The sequence below is a fragment of the Bos taurus genome, chromosome 3 (genome assembly GCF_002263795.3).
Source record: "Bos taurus isolate L1 Dominette 01449 registration number 42190680 breed Hereford chromosome 3, ARS-UCD2.0, whole genome shotgun sequence".
Lineage (NCBI taxonomy): Eukaryota > Metazoa > Chordata > Mammalia > Artiodactyla > Bovidae > Bos > Bos taurus.
Window position 1 is genome coordinate 15532323 of NC_037330.1, and position 16318 is coordinate 15548640.

The following is a 16318-nucleotide window of genomic DNA, read 5'->3' on the forward strand; positions in this document are numbered from 1 at the left end:
TTGAGCAGTGCCCTGAGTGTGTATGTGGGGGCTATCAGGAAACCAGCTAGAGAGGTGGTAGAGGGTGCCAGGCTCCACAGCTGCTGCTGACACCCGCCCCACACTGCCCAGAGGGGTGCCCACTGCGGCCTGGCATGGATGGCTTGGGCACAGCTGGCATGGGGGTCAGGCCAAGCCACGCTGAGAGCAGAGACTTCAGGGAGCTCTGATGCTGTACCACTCCCTCCCCTCCCCCCGCACCCCGCTCTACCCCCCCACCTCCGGGGCCCAGTGTCAGGCAAGGAGCTAGAGGGCAGAGGGCAGTAGGTTGCAAAAAGCAACAAAAAGATGGGTAGTTGGTTTATTGAAGTCCAGACACTTACAAAAATACAAACTGGCATGAAATTCAACCTCATGGTAAGTCCGTCTTCACAGAAGACAAGTGAGTGATCCTCTGGGGAGGTGAGGTGCTGCCCCAGGGAAGAGGCCCACAGGGCACCGGGGACAGATGGCAGGCCTGGGCTTCTTGCCTGACCTGGTCCAGCAATCCGCCTGTCCCCAGGTCTTCGCCTTGGCCCCCAGCAGGCTCCAGGATGCCATCCCATCAAGTTCCAGCCTTCCTGAGGGCAGGGATTTGAGCATCAAAGCCGCTGATGGAGACCTTATGTTTGTGTTGCCTCTGCCCCAAGGTGCCCAGGGCTGTCCGCTGCTCCCCTGTGGCTCCTCTTCAGCCTGTGATGAGGAGGCCAATACCTGGAAGGGTCACCTCAGATCACTCTTCCATCTTGTCTGTCTGGCTTGGCACTCCCAGCTCAGGTAGGGGGCAGGGGCCCCTCTCCAAGGAGTCTTGGGAGGGCCCTGGTTCCTGAGGGTGCCAGGAAGGGTCCGCTTGGCTCAGAGAACTCTCAGGAGTCGCAGAATTGGGAACAGCAGCAGCAGCAAGAGACAGAGGGGAGTGGGAGCGGCCCCTCCTTGCCACCCTGATGTGCCACTCTCTCCATGGCTCCCGACAGGATGGGCTGACTCAGGTTCTGTGAGGGGAGGGGTAGCACTGATGGGTCCTCCTGCTTCCACAGCCTCCTTCTTGCTCTGCCCGTTAGTTGGGCACTCCCACCCCTTTCTTCAGGGTCTCCCGAACTAGCCAATCCCTCCCATAATCTGCCACCTCTAAGCCCCGACCTGCAGGTCTCCTCCCAGGTGCCATTAGAGGCTACCAGTTCAGTGAAGGCCTCGGAGGGCCTTGCCCCTGGAGATGCCATTCCCACTGTGCAGCGGGGGCTCCCACAGGCTAAAGGGGGAAGAAGAGGCCCCCCAGAGTCTAATGCTCCCAGATTCTTCCCCCCGCTCCCCCCATTCCCAAGGGCCAACACTAGCCAGAAGGGTTGCTCCCCTGCCCCAACCCACTCACTGTCCTCCTTGCAGCAGATAGACACCTGGAGCCTCAAGCACTGGCCAGGACTCCCCGGAGTTGGCACTGCTGGGTGGTGGGAAATTGGGAGGAAGAAGTTAGCATAGGCTAGTTTGGATGCTTCAGAGTCACTTTAAAACCCTCCCAACTTCTCCCCTCTCCAATTCCCTGGAAAGCTTTTCCTTATTTTGGGGCTACATCTAGGTGCCCACCGTGTCCCTCCTCATGTCGCCTTTCCCGGCTCCTTTTCCTTGCCCCGTCTCTTTACCAGCTCACTCTAGATGTCCCCCTACCATGTCCTGGACCCTTGCCCGCTCCCCCCTCCGAGGCCTGGCCTTCCTTCCTCTCCTTTCCCCACCCCTCAGGCTCTCTGCCTTGACTGCTGGCAATGGCAGGTAGCCCCACTCCCCTCCCTGCCTTCCCCAGGAGGTGGCCAGGGTGCCCATCCTCACTCACAGATGTAGTAGTAGGTCTCTCCGGGCAAGAACTCCATGCCAAGGGAGAAGGGTGTGAAGCGCTGAATCTTCTCTGGAAATCGAACAGGGCCAAAGGGAGCGAAGGGGCGGGAGCACTCCCAGCGCTTGAAGGCACTCGGCCCCTCAGCCTGGCAGGCCTTGTAGCCCGCCCAGTCCACTACGTATAATGCGAATGTCTCGGGGCCCTCAGGGGGCCCTGGACTCTCATAGTGTGGGCAGATGATGTCTAGGTAATCCTTGAAGCCCAGCTCCACCACGGCGTCTCCTCGAAGCAGCCTGCAGGCACAAGGTAGATGAGGGCAGAGGGGCTCCTTGGCATAGCACACTGGGGGCACGAGGGTCAGAGATACCCCTTCCCAATGGTCCCTGCCAGCCAGTCCCCCACCCACTGGAGCCGGAGCAGCTTGGGAAGGTGTTTGAGTTCCCCAGACTGACAACTCTTGAGAGACAAAGAGAGTGCAAGAAACGGATGAGGTAATGGATGCACAGTTTCCGAGAGGTTAAGGGACTGCAGGGCCTATAACCACATGGCTCAAATGTGAGAAGGCACTCCCACACCCTAGCTTTTGGGTGGGAGCTGCCACCCCTCTCTAGCTCTAATGCCCAACACAAGGCCTTGGTGTAGTGCCTGTGCTTGACAAATGTTAGGTGGATGGCTGCTGTGAAGAAGCTGGGGCACAGAGGCAAAGGGCACAGATCTGGGCCCACAGCGCAGTCACAGACTAGAGATGGAGTCTGGGAACAGTATCCTCTTTAACTGATTCACAAAGAGGAAGGCTGCCTTTTTAAGATGTCAATTCGATGCTGAAAGAATGCCATAGTAAGAAAGAAAAAGAGTGGATGGTGAGAACCTCCCCTCCCCCTCCTTTTTTTGCCAGGACAACAAAGTGCCAGACTTGGAGCCCCCTCCACATATCTCCCAATCTTTGGCCTCCTCAGGACTCCCTTCCACCTCTTGGGAGACGCCGGGGGAGCCAGTATGGGTGGGAGGACCTAGGACACGTCAACCCCTCCCGCATCAAGTAAAGCATGAACTACTCCCACCCCCATGCTCATCATACACAGAGCCCAACTTGACTTATGAAAGGCCCCCAGCTCTCTCTCAATGGGTGGTCTCAAGACCACCTGCATCTGGAGTTGTGATTAGGAATGCAGATTCCTGCAGATTCCTGGGCTCAGCTCAGACCCGCTGGAACACAAGCTGGGCCTTTGTTTAGTTCCGCGGCATCCCTAGTGCCTGGAAAAGTGTCAGGCACAAGGAAAATGCTTAATAAATATTTGGGAATGGAATGAATGAGTCAGAAACCTCAGGGTTAGGGGGTAGAAACCTGAATTTTTAACCAATCTTCCAAGTCATTCAGAGGCAGTGGTCTGGAACACAGAGAGGAATTCAGAGGTGGAAGACAACAACAGCCCTCACCATACAACATTGGTATTGTAATGACCTGTTCTGAAGCCTGCTCACCCAGGGATCCTTCGGGATCCCAGAGGGCAGAGCCTAGGTCTTATTTCTAACCCCCAGCGGCCTAGCACGAGTCCGGGCACACGGTACACGCTTAATAAATGTTAGTGAGTGAACAAACGAACAGTCACAGATTGTTTTAAGTAGAAAATCAGAAGGGAAAACATGGAGAAAGAGAGAGGCAAGGAAAATTGGGGAGGAGCATGGAAACAGGGAAAATACATACAGGTTCCAAGGCAGGCAGATCAGGAAACAGAAAATAGTCGTTCATATCTGTACAGCCTTTACCTCTTGGACACACATGACCTCAGTCTACCTGACTTCCCAGGGTACTAGTCATTATTACCCCATTTTACAGATGAGATAACTGAGGTTAGGGAGGTCAGATGACTTGCCTAAAGGTGATTTAACTCTAGAAGGGCAGGGCCGAGACTGCACAGGAATAGAAGGGCTAATAATGACTGAGATGAAAGCGTTCTAGAATGAGCTCAGGAGAAAGACCGAGCGCCAAAGAGGAGGCCAAGCGAGCAGGAGAGTAACCCTCTTTCACAAGAGTAACCACCCCCCCTCCGGCGCTCCGCAAGTCCGCTCGCCCAAGCTTCGGCCGGAGGAACGCTGGGGATCCCCAAGACAGAAGCGAGGGGGGCGGGGCTCGGAGTGCAGGCTGAGGTTCCCCCAGCTCCCGGCTCTGAGACCCCACCGATTGCCTTTCGGGCTGGGGTCCTCCGCTCGCCTCCAACGCGTGCGGGCTGGCATAGGGGACCCCAGGCGCGCCTCGCCCCTCCCTCCTCCCCCGCCGGCTCAAACAAAGGATCCCCGGCGCGCGGCCGGGTCCAGGCGGCGCCGCGCACAGAGCGAGTGTCGGGCGCGCGCCCGGCCCGGGAGCGTGCAGGCCCGGCTCGCCGCCCGCCGGTTTCGGCCCGGCTACCTGGGGTTACTGGAGTTCCAGTAGACCGCAAGGCGGAGGCCACAGCCCCCTCGCAGAGGGGAGCTGAGGAGCACGGCCCAGAGGACAGTCTGCAGCAGGGGCTGCAGCCGCATCGCCCCCTAGGTCTGGTGTGGTCTGGCCCGGCCCGTCCCGGTCCGCTTCGCAGTCGCGACGAGAAAGGTACAAAGTGCAGAGGAGGTTTGGGGTGGGGCTTGCGAGAAGTGGGGTGGGGTGCAGAGACTCACAGGCCACGCCCCTGGATAACTTTTCACCAATGGGGTCGCGTCTCCGCCTCTTCATTCAAAGCCAACTCTTATTAACCTTCTGGGTGCCGCAGCGCTCTCCAGCTTCGGCAAGCTGTTGCTGAGGTTGGGCCCATTTCAAGGAGGCGGCGAGGAGGGACACAGTCCCCTGTCTAGGAGTTGTTTTAGAGAGGTCTTGTCTTTCGTGCTTGTGTTAGTACAGGGTGCTTCCCTGGTGGCTCAGCGGTAAAGAATCCGCCTGCAGTGCGGGAGACGCGGGTTCGATCCCTAGGTTCGATCGCTAGGCACCTGGCGGGCTAGAGTCCATGGGGGTCGCAAAGAATAGGACTGAGCGACTAAACAAAAACAATTAATATAGGGTGTGTGTGTGTGTGTGTGTTCAGTTGCTCAGTCGTGTCTGACTCTTTGTGACCCCATGGACTGTAACCCGCCAGGTTCTTCTGTTCTTGGGATTATCTCGGCAGGAATACTGGAGTGGGTTGTCATTTCCTTCTTCAAGGAATCATCCCGACCCAGGGATTGAACCCGCGTCTCTTGCGTCTCCTGCATTGGCAAGTGGATTCTTTGCCACTGCACCACCTGGAAAGCCATAATACAGGGTAGAAAGCCTGATTAAATCTTTGGAAGATTTAAATACGGGCCCACGCCTCTCACCCAGAAAGAGGCAAGAGAGGTGCGGGGCTAGGATCCATGAAGTTTATCCAGCCATCTTAGGCACATTGCTCCTTTTTTTTTTTTTCTTTTTTTGGACGTCTAGAGATACAGCGAGAGGAAGGGACAAATCGCCTCCCGGGGACCCCTCACCCCACCCTTTACAGAGCCTCAAGTGGCAAGCTTGATGCTTGCCTTGGGATTGGCACCTGTCCCTTTCCACCCCACACCTTCGTTCTGGGAGAACGAAGGCCACAGTCTCCAAGACGAAGCAATGAGGTGGTTGCGGGCCGGTACAAAGCACCTTTGTTCCCAAACCCTCCGGTGGGGTGGGGGAGGGGGGAGGCAGGTGTGCGGCCTCGGAATCGTGGGAGCCGCTGCCCCGCCCTGTCCCAGCTCCGGGGCTCTGAGAACACCAGCTAGTTCCATTTTCCCTAGCCACTGGTCAGAGGGTGGGGAAGGCGAGTCCAACAGCTTGACGGGTTTGTCAGTGGCCGCCGCTAAAGGGCCGCGCAGCGTTGGGGGCGAGAACTTGGCGACTGGGGGTGGTAGAGGGCATACAGCGTTCTTTGTGGTGCTGGATTATGCAGAGACATCACAGGCCAGGCAGAAACAAGCCGCGAGCATCCCAGGGATCCTCTCACCCAGCCTGGGACTCTAGCCCTCCCTATCCTGTCTTCGTCTGAGGCGGCAGCGTCTCCTGGCGGCCAGACCTGGAATCGCAATTGGGGAGACCCTCCTTCCCAAAGCAGACAAACTTAAAGGCGCGCTCCCAAGACCTCGCTTTTATTGTAACTCAGCAGACAGGCTGTGCGCACTTCCTTTATCTCCGTCCAGCTCCCAGACCCTCCCCAACCCCCAGATGCCGCGGCGTGGGCCAGTCCCCAGAGTGCTGTTTGACAGCAAGTGGAGATACCCGGTGTCTTAAGACTCCTGCTCCACAGCATCCAGGCTCTGGCTCCTTCAGTCACCGTGGCGGGCTTCAGGGGTCAGGTCTGCCTATTGGCGTCCTAAATTCAGGCTGGAGGCAGCAGAACCTCAGGAGAAGTTAGAGGTAGGGCGAGGACGCTGCTGGGGGCGGCGGCGCAGGCCTGGGATGTGGAAAGCCAAGAAAAAAGGTCAGAGGTGCTATTTTCCCAGACCACTCGCCCAATCCACCCATTCTCCACGCCTCTCCTCTCCTCTCCTACCTGGAGGGTACCACTGGGGGCGGGATTCCAGCTCCAGGGCCAGGCAGGTCACCAGAAGGGCGCCGGCCGTGAGGGTCAGCAGGCAGTGGCTTTCTCGGGGGTGGGGGCTTGGTGGGCCCCTGTGACTGAGAGAGAGAAGGCAGCTTGGGAGAGCATATCATGTTGTTCACCTCTGACACACTGATGCTGGGGAGCACCAGCTTGAGAGGTGGCACCATAGGTCACCTGTGTCTCCAAACGAACCTGTCACCATTAAAGATGCCACTGGGGTATGTGGCCTCAGGCACAGAGGGCGTCTTGCCACCAGCACCACTGCCAAGGCCACCAGCACCACAGCCCTGGGTGGGGGGAGAGGCTGTGCCCTTCTCTCCCCCCACGGTTACCTTTGGGCGCCTCACCACCGGGTCAGCGGGCAGAGGGCGGGTGGGGGGATTGGGTCGGTCTGCCAGCTCAGCCTGAACAGAGAGAGGGGCAGTGACTATGAGAGCACAGCCAGGGGCAGTAGACATGCGATGGGTCTCCCCAAGGGTTCAGGTCAACATGCAAAGTCAGCCAGGGGGCAGGAGAGAACTGGGGCATGCGAATGGGGCTTGAGCGCATGCCAGGAGAGGCCTCAGGGGAGAAAGGTGGGGGTCACTGGGGGGGTTGTCCCTGGCCAACTGCAGTCCCGCCACTGACCACTAGATGGTGGTAGAAACCAAGGCAGGAGGCTCACCCTTTGCTGCTTCTGGGGCTCAGAGTGTCTGAAGGCTGAGGGCACCCTGGTCCCCTAATGACGAGTGCTACTGGCAGGGAACAGGGATGAGAGCTGCGGTTGGGCACCAAGCCTCCCACCTGCCCTGGGCCAGGACCGGGCCTGGCCCAGATTTACCTGGAGTCTCTTGGGCACAGGGTCAGGAGGCAGCGGCCTGGAAGGAGGGGCCGGGAAGCCAAGAGCACTAGCCTGCTGAGAGAGCAGGAGGAGCAGACAGGCAGGGGACGGGGGAGGGAGCAGAAAGACAGATGTGGGCAGAGAGGTGTTAGTGCTCAGGGATGGGCAGCCAGGGCCCCAGGGGCAGTGGGGGCTGTGCATGCGTGCGGTTATTCAGTTGCATGCAGAGGGGGTGACAAGCGGTGGGGTAGGCATGCAGACCACCTCCACACACGCACTCCTGTCATCAGATCCGGGGGGCTCAGGGCAGAGGCACTCACCGGCCCTTCTACACCTGGTGACCAGGGCCTCATCAGGTCCTGGCACACTGAAGACCACTCTGAGCACCCCCTCATGCCCTCCTGGGGCGCCACTGCTGGGAGCACAGGTAGACCCGCCTTTGAAAGCCACTGGCTTGGCCAGCTCACAGAGCTCAGCGCCCCTTCCTCTAGGTGATTGCCCCTCCCAGTCCAGACTGGACTCTGCTTCTCAGCCTGCGGCAGGGGAGGTGGCGGGAGGGCTGGCCCTGACTCCAGTGACTGACTCATGGGCGATGCAAGTCTTATCTCTGAGTTCAGAGCCTTGGACACCCCCACCCCAGGGCCCAGGCTGGATTCCTGGCTGGATCGGGGCCCTCTCTGCTCTGTCATACAGACTTACCTTGGCACCTGGCATCACGAGGGCCCTCTGTGGGGGTCCTGGGCGTTCTGGGGGACCAGACTGGGCTGCCCTGAGCGTGGAGAAAGACAAGGAGGGCAAGGGCTCAGCCTCAGACCATTTTGTGCCCATAGGCAGCCCTGGAGTGGGGTTAATCCTTTGTGGCCCTTTGGAGCATGGTTTAGGCCAAATCAGAGGTGAGGAGGGGAAGCTGATCAGCCTGAGGGAGGGCCCCACTCATCCAGCCCTGGGGCTCCTGGAGAGAAATGGTCCTAGCACCGCAGTGGCCCCACCTGGGTCTACACGCGAGGTGAAGAGTTATGGGGCACAAACAGGGAAGGGGCTGTATGGGGTGTGGCCTGGGGGCTGCCCAGGGGGTGGGAGCAGGGCTCCAGAGCTGCTGTCCTTAACAGAGATGTTGAGAGAGTTGGTTACAGGGAGGCTGGTACCTGTATTGGCAGCTGGGTCCTTTGAGCTGGCAGAGTCGTTGGTGCAGGCGGGCACGGTGCCAGTAGCTGGCACCAAGGAGCACCAGGACCAGCAACAACAGGAGGCTAAGGGGCAGCCCTGTGGTCAGGGAGCTGGTTGCTGTGGGTGAGGTTAGGTGATCAGCGAAGGTGAAAGGGTCAGGGGTCACAGGGAACCAGCAGTGAAGGGATCAGGAAAAGAGGGGCGATGAAGGATGCCCTCTCAGCTGCCCCTGCCCCTGCCCCGTGCTACCTCTGACGTGGGTGGTGCAGTCTGGCGGTGCCCAGCCCTCCTCACAGTGGCAGCGTCTGTTGCTGTCGCAGACCTAGGATGCACAGGTGGGATAGTGAGGAGCTGGGCTCTCTGGGGCCGTGTTTCCCTGTCCCCAGCTTTTCAGGATCTCAGATGTCCTGTCTCCTCCCAGCATGGCTGGGAGGTGTGCTGAGGATGAGGGGGTGGAAGTGCCACCGCTCTGGAGAGAGGGACTCTATCGGCGCCAGCGGCGGAGGAAATTAGACTGAACTCACGCGGTGAGTGCCTTCTATCTGCCAGCCACTGTGCCAGAGCTAGTGCTGTAATCATCTCATGTGCCCAGGAAGTGGGTACTACTATTATGCCCGTTAGATGAGGAAACTGAGCTCAGAGAGGTGAATAACCTTCCCGGGTCCCACAGTTAAGACACAGTAGAGCAAGGATTAGAACCCAGGTGTGTCTGTTTGCAAAGCCCACCATTATTTTCTTTCCCAGAGGCTCCCCTGCTTCCCCTTCATCTCCCCCCATGCCAGCTCACCCCATGCGCGTGGCATCTCCTTTGACATTCCTGTGCTCCCAGGACCTCTATTGGCTGGCACTGCTGCTCAACACACACCTGCCCAGTGGGGAGAGAAGAGCAAAGATCACCCTCTAACACACTTTACTGGCACTGGGAGGCTGAGGCCCGCCACACGTTTACAGATGGGGACACCAAGGCTCACAGGACCACAGGACTCTGCTCCATCTGAAGTGAGGATCTGAGCTCCCCTCAGAGACTGCGCTGTTTGCACTGGTGGCTAACGAGGCCTGGGCACTGCTCACAGCAGTTCAGACATCCCTCCCCACCTGGCCCTGCCCACCGAGGCTGCTCACCAGGCCGGGGCCACAGGCTGTGCCAGGCAGAGTCAGGAGGGGCTGGGCCACGTCATTGCCCAGGTCCAGGTGTACCCAGCTACAGTTCAACCTCAGCTGGGTCCCGTTGGCTTCCAGCATCTCCCAGCGAAGATCTCGGGCTGAGCCCAGCAGAGGCTGGGCCCTCCCGCCCTGGCACTGGAGTTGCCCACACATAGCATCTCTGGGGTGAGGGAGGAGGTGCAGGGTCAGTGTGGTGGAGCCAAGATGCCCACAGACCTAGAGGAGGAGCCAGGTTCCCTCACTTACCGAGGGGCACAGGACACATAACTGCCATCAGGGTTGCGCCCACAGCTCCCAAAGGCGTCCCCTCTAGTATTGGCAGTAAGGAGGCAGAGCGGTGCGGCGGGCTTGGCCCCAGGCCCCCAGAGAGCCTGGCACTGCTGGGCATACGAGGCACAACGTCCTTGCATGCACACAGCCTGTCCACTGGCACATGGCTCACCGTCCCCCATGCTGACATCCGGGGGGCACTGGGAGCTGTCTCCTGGGCAGAACTCAGGCAAGTCGCAGTCACCTCTGGTGGGGCGACACTTCCAGCCAGCTGGACGCAGCTGTGGAGGGTGGGTGAATGTCAGTTGTGGGGGTGGGGCAAATCCAGCCAGGCCCTGGGAGTTGGGGTGACCTTTTCCACCCTGGCCCCTGGCAGGTGGGCTCTGGGTGGCCGGTCCAGTCTGTGCCCACCTGGCAATTGTGACAGCAGAGTCCATCAGATGCGCACTGGGCCCCTGGCCTCAGCTGGCAGGTGAAGTAGTCACAGCAGGGATCGGTGCATTCCTGTAGGGAAGGGCACAGACGGCCAGGCATCAGAGCAGGCTGGGCCTGGGACCCCACCCCAACTGCCTCCTGGAGCCTGAACCCTAGGCATTTGCACGGCAGATGAGAACTGGAGCCCCACAGTCTGCCTGCTGTCCCCACAGACAGGCAGGCGGGGAGAGGGGCTCTGGGGGCTTGAGACAGCCGATGAGCCAGGGTGAGGGCACAGAGCTGCAGGGGCAAAGCTCTGGGGGAGGCGCTTACATCTGGGAAGCCACAGTCACACTGCTCCCCGGGCTCCACCAACATATTTCCGCAGACACTGGCCATAGAAGGCAGACCGGACAGCCGTTCAAAGAGGCAGCTGCCCATCCCGCCCAGGAGGGCTTCTTCCAGGGCCTGTCGGCTGCAGTTACTGAAGTTCAAGCCTGGCAGGAAGCTGGGGATGAGAGCAAGGAGGTTGGGGCTGCGGACCTGCCCCTGCCCCTTCTGTCTCCACCCTGCAGTTACTCACTCTGTGGAGGCCTGCATGATGCAGCTCTTGGCTGGGGCTGGACCCGGGCAGGGGCAGCTGTTCCCAGGGGAGTCATGGCCCAGGCCCAGGCTGTGTCCCAGCTCGTGGGCTATTGAGGAGGCGACTCCCAGGATGCTCGTGGAGTGGTCCTGTCATTGGGGAGGGGAAAGCCCAGGTCGAGCACCAGCCTGATTGCTCCTGTTCTCCCTTCATCTGGCCTCTTGGGCCCTGAGCAGGTCCTGCCTCCCTCCTTAAGTGCTTCTAAACCAGGAGGAGAGCCCAGGCCTGGGTGGTAGGGAACCTGGGCTCTGGCTCAGCTCTGTTCCCCATATCTCACTGTATGGCCCTGGGAGAGCACCACTGTTCTTTGGGCCTCAGCTGTCCCCCCGCCCCCTTGAAATGGGCAGAGCTTCTAGGTGAAGACATGATGAGCTGGCCACAGGCGAGGGGCACCTTTCATGTACCCCTGCCCTCTATAATCTCAGCTTGGGGCTGGCAACTTTGCTGGGGGTTTCCGTGAATATATGGCGCCACAGCTGGCAGGACCTAGATGCGGAACGGGGAGGAGATGTGGTCATAGCTCACCATGTTCACGCCTCCTGAAAACTCAGGAGAACAGATGGAGTTCTGAATGGCCATGCCGACCATGGGCCCAGAGAATGAAGTGGCCCTGTGGGATTGAGAGGTCAAAGGTTAGGGCGTCAAAGTAAAAGTGGCCAGAGCATCAGGCCCTCGGGGAGGGAGTTGGGGTGTGAAATTGGCCAGGCCAAGGCAGAGCCAGACCCTGCTGGCTGGCCCTGGGGGAAGCCTTACGTCACCAGCTGGGCGCTGTCGTGGGGCAACCGAGGCAGCAGGTTCGTCCTGCGCCAGTGGAGGAAGCTGTCTAGTGTGAGACCTGGGTTCTGGCTTATCTCTATCAGGTTGTGCTGGGTCCAGGCCTCCAGGCCCACTAGTGCCACCCGGACGTTCATAGGCCTGAAGAACTGAAAGAGAATGGGACTCAGGAGAGGGCTTCCCGAGGTTGGGGGCCATAGGGATGCTGTCAGGCCTGACACTCACTGTGTCCAGGAGGAGGGCCACTTCCAGGGTGCGGTTCAGGAGGCTCTGGAAGTCCCGGTGCCTCTTGACCTGCGGGTTAAGACAAGTGGCCAGGAAAGGTAGCACGGCTGTCAGAGGCCAGGGGAGGGCAGCCAGGGCCCGGCCAGCTCACCTCGGCATGGTCAGCCACAATCACCAGCTCAACAATCTTGGTCTCTGTCACCACGTCCCGCCTCCACTGTGGACAAGAGGAAGGAGCATCAGGCACACCCACCAGTCACCACCCGCAGCCACGCCCACCTGGCCAGGCTGTGTCCACACCCACCCTGTGTGGTCAAAGCGAAGAGAGTGAAGAGTCCATTTTACAGAGAACCACTGAGAGCCTGGGAGGCTGGGGACTTGCCCAAGTGGACTAAGAATAGGTTATGAAGCTGGGAGTAGAGCCCTGGTTTTCTGGCTTCAAATTCTGTGCTTTTTCCAAATTAGGAAAAAAAAAAAAATAGCTGACACCATGAAATACTTAACATATGCCAGACAGATTGGAGTTCTAAGCATTTACATACATATATATATGTATGTAGGTTCATTTAATTTTCACAGTAATCCTATAAGGTAGGTAGTTCCATTATCCCCATTGAATAAATTGGGTTCTTACTGCTTGATGATCAGTAACTATGTATTTGCTATATCCAAGTGAGAGCTCTCTGTGTTTGGATCATAAGACAGATGAAGGGTTTGAGTCAAGTGCCTGCATCCAAATCCTGGAAATACCATGTATTAGTTGAATGGCCTTGACCAAGTCGCTTAACCTCTTAGAGCCAGTTTTCTCACTAAAACAGAGCTCTGGATAGCACCTATGCCCCAGGGTTGCTGGGGTGAGTGAAGGAGTTAATGTTTACACAGCGCCTGGTGCTGCAAAATCGCTCCGTGAGCAGGAACTATCGTTACTATGAGCCAATAGTTCTGAGGGCCAGGGGGCCAACCCCGGGAACAACAGAAGCCCAGCCCTCCTGCCTTCCCTCCTCACCCGGTGAGTGTGACGCTGTCCCAGGGAGGGCTCCGGTAGAGCCTGAGGGAGCACAGATGTAGGCCAGCTCAGGGCACAAGTGTGGCGTGGCAGGAGGAGGTCTTGGATCCGGGAGACAACTGGGGGACCCTGAAGGTCCCTGGGCCCCAGCTCCACAGAGTAGCTTCTCTCTGGGGACAGGATCACTAAGCCCCTAAGCAAAGATGCAGGAAGTCAGAAAGCTTACAAGCTCCATGCCTCGTTTACCCTCACTCTCTCCACCTTCATGGAATCGACCGCTTGTACCTGAGCCCGGAGCAGGTGCAGAGAGAGACCCAGGAGTGCGCGTGGCCACGCACTCTCCCCTCGTAGCAGCAGTTCTCCTACAGCAGAGAAGCATGAGTGCTGACCTGAAGGCCAGGCCAGATCTGAGCCAGGCGACTAGCTTGTTGGCGAGGATATGCAGTGTCCTCCCAACCTCTAGGAATGCCACCTTCCAGTTGCCCCTTCCCTTAATCCCCTCAGGCCAGAAACAGGGCACAAGATGGCCTGACTCACCAGAGTATGTCCCTCACCGACCACCCGGGTGCCATCAGGCTGGTACCACACCAGAGTTGGGCGGCCTGAGACTAGCTCCCTGCGGAATGAAGAAAAAGGAGGGCAGGGTCAGCTGCCTCTTAGGATGGTGCAGTGACAGCTTGAGGGCTGGAGGTGGTAGAGGGGCGGCTGGAGGCCAGGCAATCCCCCTGACCTTCCTGCTTCCCCTCAAGTAGCAGAATATGATGGTTGGGCCATAGACTGGCTACAAACCCAGGCTATCTGGGTTCCAATCTAGTTTTTAGCACCCACCAGCTGTGTGACCTTGGGGGAGTTATTTAACCTCTCTGTGCCTTGACTTCTTCATCTATGAGGCCAATAATAATACAAACAGTATCTACTTTATAGAGGTTGTTACGAAGATTTAGTGAGTTCAGGCTCTTAGTACGTAAGTACCACATCGTAGTACCACATCATAGATGCTATATGAGTTGTTAGTCGTGTTATTAGTAACATTACTGCTATCATTATTACCTATTCTGCAGCAGCTCCAGGATATGACTCTCACCATCCAATTCCAGTTTGATCCGCAAAGCCTCAGGCAGACTGGTCTGTGGGTACCAGAGGGCATGTCACCTCCCTGGCCCTGTCTGTAACTCCTATCTTCTCTAACCAGAAAACCTCAGGCCCTTAGGAGAGCACCGACGATTAGATCATTGGTGGGGGGATCCCGAGGGAGGGGCCAGGAAGCCCTGCCTGGCCTGGGGCATTGTTCTGGGGGGTTGTGTGGGGAGGTCAAGGAAGGTATCTGAGCCGCCCCTTCTCGGCTTCCTGCCCAGAGAGGAAGCATCATGGAGGGCCCAGTGCAGGCCCCAGCCCTTCCTCTGACTCAGCTTTAGAATTGGGAGGGGAGGGTATCTGGTGGGGCCCGACCCTCTCCAAGTCCCCCCACTGAGAGAACCGACAACATGAGACCAAGAGAGCAAGTTTGGCCTCAGTGGAGATGGACGACTTGGGTGGGGCTGAGGCAGACAGATGTGTGTGTAGATGGGAGTAGGGGGGATAAGTGAAGCCAGGTGCTGGGGTGTGCAGGGAGAGGCGGCAGACCTGGGATGGCCATGCTGCTGTGGAGTCCACTCACCTGCTCTCAGCCTGTCTCTGTCTGGAGACACCTGACTACTCAGGGTGGTGGGGGGTGTGAATGTATTTCTTTGAGGGGAGAGAGAGGCTCACCTGAAGCGCCTCTGCTAGGCTGAGTGTGGGGTTGTCCTGAAGGATCTGGGGCTCCAGAGGTCCATTCTGGGCCCTCTCTGGCCTTGCCTGCATCTCCTCAGTGACACCTGCAGGGTTCCCAGGACACCCCAAAAGAGTGCTGAGAGAATCAGCGCCAGGCTGGAGGTGGCTGCTGCCCTCTGACCCACCTGGCTCCCAACCCATCAAGGCTCTTTTCTGCTTGAAGGACTCCTACATTGCATTCTGGGACTTAAAGGAGAATACTGGGGATGGGTGGGGGCTTCTCTCCAGTGTTTCCCTTTCATCCCACCAACCCATCCACAAGTTCCCAGAGAAAGAAGTTCAGCTTGCCCAGCCTGTTGTCCTTCCCTGTCCCCCTCAGACCAATCCCAGGTTCTCACAGGGACCCTCCCCCTGTTCCCACTCCCTCCCAACCCCCTCCTCCCCTGGAACGCCCCCTCTCAGGACTGGGCGAAGCCTTGTGGCCCAGTGCCCACTCACCCTCCCTTTCCTCACATCAGAGATGCCGGGAACGCCCATTTCTGGGTGAGCATTGCAAACACCCCCCTCCCTAAACACCCCTCATGCCCAGTTAGGCACACCCGCTCCCCACAGCCTCTGCTTCCTCCAGGAGTCCGCCCCCCGCCCCCAATAGTCCGCTCTCCTCCGGACACCACCCCCGCCTGCCCTCTCGGGCCCCCAGCCCAAGACAGCAGCGGGAAGTGAAAGTTCCAAGGAGGAGTTGGTGTCCCAGCCTCTTTCCTGGCCAATTCTCCCATTCCTGGCTCCTCCCGGGCCCCCTCCCGCTCGGCGAGCTTTCTGGTGGGATCAGCACCAGGCTGAGGGGTGCCGGCGTCTTGGGCCTGGGATGAGGGGCCAGGAATTACCCTCTTCGCTAAACCCTAGGAGCCGTGCCTTCTCGGCGCCCTGGCACCGATCAGCTAGGCCCCAGAGGAGCGAAGACGTCAGTCCCGGGGAGCAGAGCCCCACTATCGCGATCCTGAGGGGGTGCTGGGCGAGGCCCCGCGGTGCCCAGTCCCGGAGCCTGAAAGTGTCCTCGGGGACCCTGCAGAGGATGACCGGCCCGGGGGGGCCGGCATCCCTCCACCTTCCCTCCCCACTCCATCTCCCCGTCGCCGGGTCCTCGGCCCAGAACATCAGACGAGGGCAGGCTGTGCTCTGAATGGGGTCTCTCGGGGTCTCCGACCGACCCCAGGACCCCAGGGCCTCCCGACTTCCCCGCGCGTCCTCCCAGGGCGACCCCCGGCCCACTTCTGGCCAGGCACTCACCTATATCTGGGAGCGGCCGGGAGGGCAATGGGCTGCCCGCGCCCAGGAGCCCCAGGGCCCAGAGCAGCGCCAGGCGCATGGCAGCGCCGCCCGGGGCCGGGCGAGGGCAGCAGGTGCTGGGCCGGGCGCCGAGAAGCCGCGGCTGCCGGGTCGGCTTCTCGCACCTCGCAGCCAGGCGCAGCCACAGGCCCCTCCCAGGCTCCTCCCACTCGGCCAGAGCCAGGCCCCGCCCCGAGGCCCCGCCCCTGGAAAGGCTCCACCCGCACAGTGCGCCGGGTCCCAAAGAAGTGTGGATCCAGCCCTTGACTGCGACTGCCGCACTGCTCACCCTGCTCTGCACAGCCACTTCAGGCTGCTGTGCAGGATGGGAGCCGAGGCCCTATCCGAC

At 59.3% G+C, this 16318-nt stretch overlaps 2 protein-coding genes across 14 annotated transcripts; both read right to left on the reverse strand.

Annotated features, from left to right (window-relative positions):
• Positions 1-326: 326 nt before the first annotated feature.
• Positions 327-4442, reverse strand: EFNA4 (ephrin A4). 6 transcript variants are annotated; one of them, XM_005203749.5, is made up of 4 exons: positions 4254-4442; positions 1844-2139; positions 1413-1453; positions 327-1010 (listed from the first exon to the last, which is right to left on the reverse strand). In XM_005203749.5, the coding sequence occupies exons 1-4, from the start codon at positions 4364-4366 to the stop codon at positions 885-887; spliced, it is 576 nt and encodes a 191-aa protein (XP_005203806.1). In that variant the 5' UTR covers positions 4367-4442; the 3' UTR covers positions 327-884. The 6 variants fall into 6 exon arrangements, with proteins under 6 accessions (XP_005203806.1, XP_005203809.1, XP_005203804.1 ...); XM_005203752.5 differs by having other exon boundaries at positions 327-732; positions 1388-1453; XM_005203747.5 differs by having other exon boundaries at positions 1388-1453.
• A 1495-nt stretch (positions 4443-5937) lies between these two features.
• ADAM15 (ADAM metallopeptidase domain 15) lies at positions 5938-16115 on the reverse strand. 8 transcript variants are annotated; one of them, XM_005203769.5, is made up of 23 exons: positions 15931-16115; positions 14641-14747; positions 13942-14018; positions 13429-13507; positions 13177-13253; positions 12892-13084; positions 12037-12102; positions 11886-11954; positions 11640-11809; positions 11412-11496; positions 10827-10975; positions 10577-10751; positions 10241-10333; positions 9806-10110; positions 9518-9719; positions 9183-9260; positions 8645-8717; positions 8374-8512; positions 7928-7997; positions 7229-7300; positions 6741-6812; positions 6358-6482; positions 5938-6258 (listed from the first exon to the last, which is right to left on the reverse strand). In XM_005203769.5, exons 1-23 carry the CDS (start codon positions 16007-16009, stop codon positions 6216-6218), a joined length of 2598 nt encoding a protein of 865 aa, XP_005203826.2. In that variant the 5' UTR covers positions 16010-16115; the 3' UTR covers positions 5938-6215. The 8 variants fall into 8 exon arrangements, with proteins under 8 accessions (XP_005203826.2, NP_001192371.3, XP_005203829.2 ...); NM_001205442.3 differs by having other exon boundaries at positions 7229-7303; positions 15931-16083; XM_005203772.5 differs by lacking the exon at positions 7229-7300.
• Positions 16116-16318: the final 203 nt, after the last annotated feature.